Here is an 11,843-nt window from a genome sequence, read left to right as displayed (position 1 = left end):
CATGAAGACAACCCTACCTACCTCTGCTATTCCCAGAAGGCTTTTCCAAGCCCAGAAGGTTGCACCCAGGGACCTTGCTACTTTTCCTCTGGTTTTCAGTGGAGAAGGCCTTTCACTGAAGGGGCTAGAATGCAATTGCATTAAAGACCTCTAAGGCTAGTTTATTTCAAGACCACACCTTCAAGGGAAATTCTCTATCCCTCCTGCCCTGCTCCCAGCTGCACAAAACCCACAGCTGCTTTCTGTTTTAGGATCTTGCTTTTGCCATAGGCACCTGGGACTCCTTCTTCCCAGCACTCTTAAGGCAATGCCTAGCCCACACCTTTGCTATGCTGTCCAGGGGTAGGTGCCATTCCTTTCCCTGGAGCTGCAGGAGCCATCTCCACCCCTGCAGATGGAGAATAAGGCAGGACAACTCCTGTGCCACAGTCTGGGTTTGCATTCTTGAGGGAAGTGATGGAGATACTCAGCAAGTTGCTGAGCAATCTGATCTACTTGGATCTGCTGAGAGCAGGAGGTTGGTGTTCAGAGGTCCCTTGCAACCTAAATTGTTTTATGATTCTCTGATACACTGTTTCTGAGCTTGTACTTGTTTTATTTGATAAAGGTACATAATCCATCCATGTATTAAAAAAATAATCTTTCTGATGAAGCCCCAGTCCCCTCTCCCAGGTCTCACTCCTGGCCTGAGCAGTCACTTCTTGGCTCACTTCATACCATCTTGGATCCAGCTCTGCAACCCTTCAAGCCAGTAATAGGGTTTGGGTTGTGTAGAGTTTTGCCCCACCGCTTAGCCATCTATGCCCATGAGGAGGCACAGAAACCCCTGGTCCTGGGAGAGGGACACTGATTGCTGCACACCAGACCAGCACAGGCAGGAACAGATCTTGTACAAAGGCTAAGTGACCTGACCATCAACCATGCCTTAGCAATGGTGGAGAAGGCAGTTTTGTGTCTGCTTCCTATGTTCATGCCAGGCTCACGTCCACTGCGGGGAGTTTGGCCTTGGCTGTACTGAGAAACGCTGCAGTGACTGATCTGAGGTTAGAGCCAGCTGCCTGCCTCAGAGGGAATGGGAGCGGAAAGGAGGACCTGGATCCTGTATTGCTCCTGAACCAGCCACAGCACAGCCTTGTCCATCTCCAGCTTCACCTATGAGGACTTATGAGAAGGACCAGCTCAGGCCCAGAGGAGAGCAAATAGTGAGGCAGACGTGCACACTGCAGAGGCAAAGGATCTTGGTCATTTGTGGCCAGACCAGAAAGGACGGCTTATTAAGTGAGTCAAAGAGACCCCTGGATTATCAGGGGGAAAGTATGGAACATGTCTGTAACCCCCAAGTCTGACTGCAAGAGGAGGGTGCAGCAGCCAGGGCAGAAGAAGGGCATGAGACCTGCAATGATTTTTGAAGTCTCTTTGAACTGGCTCACAGAACCACAAGGCCATGGAGCAAGGGTGTTTGCTCACTCCCTAGTGACATGGCATCTGAAATGACAGCCTCCAGAAACAGCCAGGAACTACCCCATACAGTACTGTGGCAGGGTGACCCATGCAGCCACAACTGTATCAAAGGCCCCAGAAGAAGCATCCCAACACCAGCAGAAATGAGGCTAAATCCCCTTCCCGTAGTCACAGAAAGGAGTTACAAAGGGTCTGGCAGTATTTGGGCTTGCAAGAGGGCTGTGCCTTCCTCAGCACTACCTGTCCTGTTTCTGAGTGCTGGATCAGATGATAGCGGTGCCTGTGTGGCATGGGCTGCTGCAGGCAGCGCACCATCGCTCCCCTGCAGGGCTGGCCCAACACAGCCCCGCCTTCAAATGCCGTGGGTGCCAGCTGAGCCAGCCAGACAGGGGACAGCTCAGACCCAGGCAGGGCCATCACACCGGCGCTCAACACCCAGGATTTTGTTGACGTGTTTGCTGCCCTGGGAGCCCTTCCCCGCTGCCTAGTCGGTGCCGGCGTGGCTCCGCAGGGTGCAGTTCAAGGGGTTTGCCAGCACGATGACCTACCAGGGCCTGGTTCAGAGTCCTCGCAGCTCACAGCTCTGTGGTCTTCCTTGGCTCAATCAAAATGGTGTTGAGCATGCCCACCTGACACTCCTGGTCTTGGAGCTTTCTTGCAGCCTGAGAAGGGCTTTGGCACCAGTTCGACCTTTGACGGCCTCTCTGCCAGTTCCTCAGCATTAGCAGGACAGTGATGAGGACCAGCACTGCTGTCAGCACCCCGAACACCAGCACTGTCACCAGCTGGGCTTCACTCAGCCCTGAGTCCCTTTGGGTTACCACTTCCTTCACAGAGATTTTCAACAACCCTCCCCCCGGCTCTTTCTCACTGTGGTTGGCCACACGCCTCCCTGTGACCACAGTCCTGATGGGCTCTGGCTGCGTCACCCCCGGCGTCTCACTAGTGGTGCTTCTCACACCTCCAGCATTCTCACGGTTTGCAGGGTGGTAGGGAGGAGACCAGGTGGGCTCAGGGACGGAGATCTCACAGGTCTTGCCAGTGAAACGGTCAGGACACAAGCAGTCATAGTCATTGATGCGGTCGTAGCACTTTGCCCCATTTTTGCACGGCTGGCTGGCGCAGTCATTGATGTTGATGGTGCAGAAACGCCCTTCAAAGCCCACCTGGCACTGGCAGGAGAAGCGGTTGACGCCGTCGTGGCAGGTGGCCCCGTTGGCACAGGGACGCATCAGGCAGTCGTCCACATCGTGCTCACAGAGAGCCCCCACAAAGCCAGCGAGACACCGGCAGGTGAAGTTACTGGCAAAGCCATTTTCGTCTTGACATTGCCCACCATTCTTGCATGGAGACCTGTGTGGAGAGAGCAAGGATAGGTCATGGCCCTGGAGAGCAAGCAGCTTCCCCTACCCCAGGGAGGTAAACATGCAGAGCTGCTTGCATGGTCAGTGTGTCCAGCTCTCTCCATGGGGACAGCTATCTCTAGGAGAAGACTGGATGGGAGTTTCTGTCTCCTTGAGTGAGAGGCCGTGCAACCTCCTCAAAGGCTGTGGCTGTGCACAGGTCCACCACCCACCAGGGAAGGTCTTCAGCCAAACGACCTGAAGAGGAAACATGCCCTCCTGATGCTCCCCAAAGGCATCATGGATGTCAGCTCATCATGCCTACAGCAGTTTGGCTGCTTGGGAGATAGGATGTCCCAGGCATGAAGAACAGATTCCTGTCCTCCTATAGCAGGGACAGAAATCTGTTCAGATTGCAATAAAGCCCTTACCCTGGTGGGACCAAGCACTGCATGCTGCTAAACCAAAACCAAAGGTGATTTTGGCTTAATTCCATTACTGTACGGAAATTCACAGGTAACGAGCCAAGCTGGGGCTCCACTTAGCAGTGTGTGACCCAAAGTTAATGCTGTCTGTAATCTCACTGCAGTGTCTCACCCTGCCTTCTCACATGGCCCTGTCTTCATCTCACAGTCCTTCCCGTGGAAACCTTCTGGACACAAGCAGGAATACTCCCCATCTCGATCGTAGATGCACTGTGCCCCGTTCTGGCAGGGGGACTGGTGTTCACAGATGTGTATGTCTGAGGGGAAAAAAAACTGTGTGAATTAGAGAGACAAGAGGGTTGATGTGGCCAACTCAGTGCAAACACAATCCACCAAGCCCCCTGGGGATGGAGAAATGGCAGGAGCTTCTCTCTTCTCCCCTCCAATAGGCACCTGCAGCAACAGCCTGTGTGGTTGTGAGGATGCAGTGCATGGCAACTGTCTGACCAGTGGAGACCCCCTGGTACAGACAAGTCCCTGGGGCTGGAGAAGGGGAGTCCCCCAGCCACCTGCTGAAAGCAGGAAGCCTTGGGAAAAGCAGAGGATGCTGCTTGGAGTCCTGATGCAGCACGGGAAATGCAATGAGTTCATCTGCTCCATTTCCTGAGGCTGGCCAACATTATGCCAGCTCTTGCCATACAGCCAGGGAACAAGTGTCAGTAGTCTGACCTCTCTTACAGAAAGGGAATGGCCCCAGCTGTGGCTGCCAGGCAACATCCCATCACCCAGGCAGCCAAAACAGCATCACCCAAGTGGCTTCTGGCTACGCTGGCTGACATATCCATGAGGGTGTGCTGGGCTTCTGCCCTCAGCACCAGAGGCAGGGATGTCGAGCCCACGACTCACCTTTGTCACAGAACTTGCCAGCCCAGCCAGAGTGACAGATGCACTGCCAAGGCTGGTGGCACGTCCCGTGAAGACAGCCCGGCATACGCACGCACTCCTCGCAGTACTCCCCCTCCCAGCCTGGATCGCACCTGCAGGAGGACAGGGCAAAGCAGCATAATCAAATCAAATCAGATCCAAGCAGGGGCTGCACAAAAGCTGGCTGTGTGCTGGGCAGGGCTGCTACAGACACAGCAGTGCTCAGAAATCCTCCCAAAGCCCCATGGACCTCCTAGCTCCCTCCTCCACAGGTAATTACTGGCATCTCATCTGCCCAAGGGAGCAAGCAGACAGAGCAGGAGCAGACACCTCCTGCAGCCAGGGAGGGTGAGTGGCCAGCAGCAGAGCTCAGCAGCTTCACTTTCACTGCCCACATCCCTCTGCTCTGCTCCAACCAGCCACTCTGTATACACCTCTGCATTAGCTCAGGAATTTCTGTGCCTCCCACAGCAGGCAGCCACTCTTGACAGGCAGAGAGAAGCCCATCCCTAACTCTGAGCTTCCTGAGGGAAAGGGACGAGAGGCTGCTGAGGTCCGTGTGTTTCACTGCCCCTCTCTGCATTATAATGTGTGTCATTTTTTGTCTGCAGTGCACTGTAAGCCAGCTGTGAAACCTTGCTTGCTGTGGCTGGTGCACAGAATAGACTCCTCAGCCAGCTCACAAGGGCAGTGCAATGGGAGAACCTGCAGCACACAATGAGCCTTCTGGCCCCAGAAGAGCAGGGCAGTGGCAATGCCTAAGTAAAGCCAAGCTGCACTGCTCCAGTGGCAGGCAATCCCTCAGACCTGCCAGCTCCAAGGCAGAAAGCAAGTGATAACAAGATGAGAGCTGAGAGGAGGTGGCACCAAGCCACAACAAAAGATATACTCAAAATGAGCACAAAATGAAACCCAACAAAAACAACACCGTTTCTAGAGTAAGGAAGGGGGTTCATTTTCATGGCTGGGGCTCATTTCAGCACAATGTGTGGTGACTGCAGTTTTTTTGGGCTGGCCCACAGCTGCACCTTCAAGCTTGGGCTGGCTGTTGTCACCTGTATGTTGTTCCAAAGAGATGAGGAGTGAGGAAAATGGTCAAAAAAAAAAAAGTATAGATATATACCCACATATATATTAATCAGAGGCTTTTCCATGGGAGTGGAGGTGATGCCGTGTGCCTGGTATAGTCTAAGTCTAGGGAAATACATTCATACCTGGACAGCCCAGAGCAGAGGGATGTGGATACCCCTACCCCCCCTCCCCATACCTGCAAGGAGCAGGTGCCATCAACTCTTCCACTTCTCCAAAAGGGAGCTTGCCAACCTAAAAATTGCCAGGAAGGGGGCCAGGTAAGGAGCTAAGCCTCCCTGAGTTTGAGGTGATTTTGAGGTACTGCCGAGCCACAAGGTGCAGCAAATGTTCTGGAGGCCTGAAATCAGCAGCAGGAACTCACGTGTGGAAAGATCTGCAGCTGGGACACCTGCCACATGGTGACATGTGGCCTTTCTCACTGGGGCTTTGCAGCACCCTGCTCTCCCAGGCAGCCACAGCTGCTGAAAGGGCTCAGGGAGGAGCTTTGTGCAGCTGCAAACGGGGGCCCAGCCAAACCAGAGCTGGACACACCCCGCTGTGGCAGTCAGCAAGAACACGTGGCCCAGCTGTGGTGTAACACCAGGGGCCGTCCTGTGAAAGGGAACTGACCATGCCCTGGTGAGGAGAACAGGATGGCATTGAGCAGTCTGTCCCCTTGCAGCCACAGGTGTCCCAGCCAGCCCAAAGCCAGCCTTTGCCTCCTGGTGCTGCCTTATAGAGTGGGGGCTCCAGATGGCCCTGCAGTGGGACAACAGGCAGGGTCTGTGGCAGCCCAGAGCAGTCATATGGGTGCTTCCCAGGCTGAAGTGCAGAGTCAGGCTCTGAGCTTTGACCCTGCGGGACCTGGGCACCAGCTGGAGCTGGGATGCCAAGTATCACTTCTGCTGCTGTAGCTCACAACTTACTGGTAAACCCTTTATGAAAAACATCTAGAGATCCCCACCACAGCTCAGGCTTCTGAGAGGGGACCCCTGAAGCCCTCAGTGAGATGCATGGCTGGAAGCCCTTCTCTTCCATGCCCCAGGGAGAGTACCTCCATCTCAGTCAGTGAGGAGGCGAAGCAAACTGGCCAACCCTCACGCCTGCCCTGCTGCCTGATGATTTTCCCTCATCATATCTGAGGCTGCTTCCCATCACCCAGGCACAGCCAGGCTGTCCTAGGCTTCCCTCTAGGCAAAAAGGGCTCAGCAGAATAACAATGCTCAGTGTGTGATGTGGGCATGCTGGAAGCACTGGTGCAAAGGCTAGAGGGGATCAGCAAGAGGCTGAGGCATCAACTTCTCTCACTCCAGAGTGTGTCAGGTAAGAAGAAAGCAGAGTCATCAGCTGCAGGTATGGGTGAGTGGAGGAGGAAGTGCTTCAGCTCTGGGCAGGGGTGTAGGCACCAGGGACATGGTGTCAAGGGAGAGAGTCACAGTCAGGAGCAGCAGAGAGCCAAAGAAAAGCCATACCTGCACTTCCCATCCTGGTCACAGCAGCCGTGGGCGAGATTGCAGCGCTCACTGCAGTCATCCCCTACAAGACAAGAGACATGTGGACTTGGGTTAAGCAGAGACTATAGATTATTCCAGATCTGCCCGTGGCCCTGGGTGTTTCCTTAAGTGCTCAGCCTACCTGTGCCCAGAACTGTAAGGTGGGGGACCTTCCTTTCACTCACTGGATGTCACACAAGAAATGAAGACTTCACAGTCCACTGTCTGTAACACTGTCTTTATTGAGAAATGGGGCTCTGCTTCAAAACTACCCAGTCTCTGGTCATCTTCCCCACCTTTTCTCTGCTGCCTCCCTTAGATTTGGGACCTTCTGGTCAAGAGCTGGGGTTACCCATGCATTAAGACAACCTGTGTAATAGGGACTGACCCACCTGGGACCTCAGTCCCACAGTCTTGCAGCAAGTATGGTGGGAAAGCCCAGGGCCAAGTACTGCAAGGGGCACAAAGGGACCAAGGATGGAAATGGAAAGAATGGTTCTTCCTTACCTCCCAGGATGTCACTGTCTCCAAGGACAGCTATTGGCACAGAGTGGTTTGACAGGGGCTCCTCCCCTGTCCTGGGACCTGGTTGCCAGCACTCCCCTTCCAGCATAGGGAAGCAGGACTTGGCATCACATGGGGCCAGGTATCCAGTTCTGTTTATTTATTTAAAAGCCACAGAAGCTGTAACCGAGCCATGGCCTTGCTGTGCCACTTCTCATCCTCTCCTTTGTGCCAGGTGTTCCCTTTCATCTCCACCTTCCCCTCTTCCCCATCACTTGCTTGCATCTTAGCTCCACAGGGGAGCTGGTTCACTCTGGCTCCATGAGCAGCAGAACTAGAGCAGATGTCAAGAAGCAGGAGGTTTCTCCAGAAGTCTTGTGCAAGTCTTGTGCAGTCCAGGCCCAGGAGGTGAATGTCCTTACCTGAGCCCCTCCATCCTGGACTGAAACAGATTAAAGCCCCCATGCCTTGAGATGAGCTCAGGCTTTCCCAAGCAGCATTTTGTGCTGCCTGGGAAAATGAGCAGGGAAGAAATCCCCTGTGCATGAAATTTTGCTGCAGTGAGGCAGCAGGTCCCACTGCACAGGGTCAGAGCCTCCTAAAACAAGTCACTGTGGAGCTGGAGCAGCCTCCTGGGACTGCTCAGCCCCAAGCCTGTGTATTGCCACCTTTCCTATTTGTAACCATTTCTCCTGGCACATGGCTTTGGGAATTCATTGCTTATCCAGAGCAGGGATAGAGCAAACTAATCTTTGGGAAAGGATTTTGTCTCACTGGATCCAGGGTTGGCTGTTCACTCTTGGGACATTCTTTCCCCGAGCAAGCTCATTGGTTTGGGAACCCATTCACCCTAACTGAGAGAGACAGAGCAGCAGGGATGTCTCTGTCAGTCTGCTCAGGCACTGCCCCCCCTGTGGGCAAGAGTTTCTAAGGTGCCTCCAGTGTCACACCCCAGGTGACTTAATGACCAGGCAGCATTTTCTGCTTTTCCAAATCAGACCATCTCAATTTTGCATGGAAAATTGAGGAGACTTCAGCAATGCCAAGGTTTGGAAAAATGGATATGAAGGAGAAGGACCTATGTCTACAAAGACTCACCTTGCACAAGCTGGTGATGGGCCAAGAGTATCCAAATCAAGGACATGAGCTGGAGACAGAAGCTCCTGAGCATGGTCAGTGTGGCCCCACCGAGATGAACACCTAGAGAGAGAAAAGAGCAAGCTCAGCAAAATCCCTTGGCTGACACCACAGCTCCTCTCTACTGCCTGGGAGTTTGAGTTGAAACATCGAGTTTCATACAGCCTTGTCACCACACTCCCCTCTGTTCCATCCAGACTTCTTCCTCTAAGTCAGCATTGGGGCACTAAGAATTAAAAAGCTTTTGAAAATGTGTGTACAGGAGAGTACAGACTCAATCCTGAGTGTGTAACAGCTCAGGCAGTTACAGCACATCTTGGAGCACCTGCCCCAGGTGGCTGCCGTCAGGAGATCAGAAACCCAGAAATACCCACCCAGCTGTGGGGACTTTCATCTTCCCTCCCTAGATTGGGACACTTCAGCTTTGTGTTAAATAAGGTCCTCCTGTGCAAATCTGAATGAATAGATGGGTAGAGTGTTCTTCACAGTGCCCAGGCTGCTTTTCAAACCCTGCAGCAGAGCAAGGAGTCCAGTGCATCTAGCAGAGGAGCAGGCAGAAAACAGCAGCCCTCTTTCACTGTCCAAGCAAGAAAGCGCAGCAAGAGGCACTAGAGCTGGGCTGCAGCCCCAGGCAGGAAATGAGAACACGCACCTCTCACTAGGTGCAGTCCTTTTCCTCAGCTGTCCTGCAGAGAGCCCCGTCAGCCCAAGGTTCCTGCACCCATCTACTTTCCGACCGCCTCCTGCCCTCTTGAAGTAGCATTAAATACTTTCCAAAAATGCTTCATTCCCTCCCAGCCTTCTGGGGTTGTTAAGGGCAGGAAATTCGAGGGTGATATCATAAATATATTACTGTAATGAGATGGGAGGGGTTAAACAGTTCTGTTAAGAGGATGGTGAAGGTATGGAGCAGACTCTACCCAGCTGCGTGGGTGTGATGAACAGGGGCCATTCCACTTTCAGCTCGACTCTTCAGCTCTGGAAGGTTATGTTTGGTCCATAGTTGTGTGAGAGACTTCTAAGATGGGGACGTAAGTCCTCCCACTCACACGTACACATGCATTGCAGGAACAGGTTTTGGGGTCCCTGCTAAGAGCTTTGCCTCCTTGGACCGGACAAAATAGCCCGTAAAAGCAATGATGTTGCTTGAAGCATCTCTCCAGAAAACAAACCACCAGCAACGAAGGATGCAGCATTTTCAGAGGGGCTACAGGATGTTACTGCCACTGCCCCAGCCAAATCGCACCATGGATTGCTGCATCCTCCCTCCCCACAGTCCTTTTGACAGCCTGCTTGCAGGACCCTCCTTTGCCTCCTGCCCCTAAATACTGGGCAGTGGCAAACAGCTGCTGCATTTCAGGGGAGGGTGAAGCAATTGCTATGAAACTTACAAAATAATTTAGGGCTGAAGAGCGGTATCATGTTCCTTCAGGGCTGTGGGAAGCACAAGCTCCAATCATATGCCATTGCAAAGGCTGTTTTCCCCACTGCAAAGGCTGATTTTCCCCCACAGCTCCCCAGTCGAGGCGCGCCTCTCAGGCCTCCTGACCTAATCACCCCGTGGGTGCTGCTCCCGGCAGAACCCCCGGGGTAGACCCGGACGCCGGCATCCTGGGCGGCAGCTGGCGCCCGGGAGAGGTGTGAGCAGTTCCCACCTGGGCAGGCCCGGCTTTGGGTCACAAGGACACGGGCGAGGGAGCTCCCTCCGTCCCACTCGTCTACCTCTGCCTGGCCGGGCTGAGGGCTACCAGACCTCCGGGTGCTGCGAGGAAGACCCCAAGTCTATTAACCTCCCTTTCGAGGGTATCAAAATCAGGGACCTCTGTGCGTTTGGGGACTACCAGGGACATCCCCAGGACGTGGGCTATCAGGCACTGCTCCAAGTCTGAAAGCTACCGGGACCGCTCCGGACTGGGGTCCGGGGGCAGGGCTGGGAACCCGAGGGATGCCGCGCCGCTGCGGCTCGCCGCGCCTGTCCCCCCGCCCCCCTCCCCCCGGGGCTTCGGGACCACCCCAAGCCCCAGTGCCCCCCGGAGGGGCACGGCCACGGTGGGTTCGCCTTTCCCCCAGCCCCACCCCACCCCAGCGCTGCCCCGGAGGGGACCCTCCGCGGAGCCCCGCCGGTGCCCCTGCGGCCGGGGCGGCGGCGGGGAAAGGGGGGCCGGCGGGGCTGGGGCGCTGCGGCTCCCCGGCCCCTGCTCACCTCGGCGACGCGGCGGCTCGTGGGACTATCGCGGGGCGCGGCGGCGGGGGGCGGCCATGCCCGGTGCGGCGGCGGCGGGGCTGGCGAGGCGCGGGGCTGCGGAGGGAGCTGCCGCCGCGTGTGCCGCGCCGCTCCGCCCGCCGCCGCCGCCGCCGTGCAGCCCCGGCCGCCTGCCAGCGGCTGCGTGTGCCTGCACATCCCCGCTCCCTCCCCGGGACATCCCGCCTCCCGCCGCCCCAAACCGCAGGCAGCCCCCGGCCCGGCCCGCCCTGCCCGCTCACCCCTGCCCGCTCACCCCTGCCCTGCTCCCGCCGCCGGGGGCGGGGGGGACCCCGGCACGGCCCCGCCCGCCCCCACCGCGCCGGGGGAGCTGCGGCTGCGAGGGCTCAGCGGCCCCGGCCCCCAGCAGCGATCGCGGAGCACGGAGAGGTGCCCGGGCTGGCGATCCCCGCAGGGGCGCGCCCTTGCTGGGGTATCCCCGGCCCGGGGCTCGGGGGGCTGCAGCGCTCGCCGCCCTCGCCTGGGCTGGGGCGCGGTCCCGCGGGGCACTGAGCCTCTCAGCCTGGCGTCCCTCTCAGAAATAGGTGCGCGATGATCCGAGCCTTCGTTTTGCTCAGATTATCTGAAATAATATGAATAAGCAAAAACACCTCCTGCAGCCCCTCCCTGATGTCTCCGGGGTCCACTGAAACACCTCCACTGGCAAACCATAGGATTAAGAAGCCACATCCTTAAAATAAAGGTTCAACTTGTAGTAGTCATCCCACAAAAAAGAAGCCATCTAGAGAAGCTGTGGTACCCAGCATTTTTCTCACCGCCACACATGAGATGTGGACATCAGCACTTCAGTGGACAATAAGGAACAATAAGGCACCCGTGGGAGAGGGTCTGGGCTGTCACATCTTCAGTTGAAACAGCTGTCCGCTCTCCTCCTCACCTTGCATGGCCTTTCTGCTGCTTGACAAGATCATAGCCATCACCTTCAAAGGTCCTAGCAATCCTTAATTAGATTACAAACACACATCAGTCAGCTCTTTTCTCCCCCTGTATCCCACAAGGTTTGCTGTTTTTCACCAGGGAGAACCATGTCCTACAGGCACTTAATGGATACTTTCACCCTCCATCTTATCTTGTTAGACGAAGCTCAACCTATTCCTGCTCTCACCTTCTCCAGTCCCCCCCAGCCCTCTGCAGTTCCTGACAGTCCTGTCAGCACCCTGTGGCAGCCATGGGTAGCTCTGCAGGCCCCAGGACCCAGTAAGAGCCCAGGCAGCAGCCCCAT

At 55.6% G+C, this 11,843-nt stretch overlaps 1 protein-coding gene across 1 annotated transcript; it reads right to left on the bottom strand.

Annotated features, from left to right (window-relative positions):
- Positions 1 to 574: 574 nt before the first annotated feature.
- DLK2 (delta like non-canonical Notch ligand 2) lies at positions 575 to 10,700 on the bottom strand. Its single transcript, XM_059841303.1, has 6 exons — positions 10,562 to 10,700; positions 8,320 to 8,421; positions 6,697 to 6,760; positions 4,136 to 4,266; positions 3,402 to 3,546; positions 575 to 2,814 (listed from the first exon to the last, which is right to left on the bottom strand). The coding sequence occupies exons 2-6, from the start codon at positions 8,390 to 8,392 to the stop codon at positions 2,037 to 2,039; spliced, it is 1,191 nt and encodes a 396-aa protein (XP_059697286.1). The 5' UTR covers positions 8,393 to 8,421; positions 10,562 to 10,700; the 3' UTR covers positions 575 to 2,036.
- Between the last annotated feature and the right edge of the window lie 1,143 nt (positions 10,701 to 11,843).

This window comes from Haemorhous mexicanus, chromosome 3, assembly GCF_027477595.1.
Source record: "Haemorhous mexicanus isolate bHaeMex1 chromosome 3, bHaeMex1.pri, whole genome shotgun sequence".
In the NCBI taxonomy this organism is placed as follows: domain Eukaryota; kingdom Metazoa; phylum Chordata; class Aves; order Passeriformes; family Fringillidae; genus Haemorhous; species Haemorhous mexicanus.
Note: the sequence above shows the minus strand (reverse complement) of the source record. Positions and strands in the feature narration are given on the sequence as shown.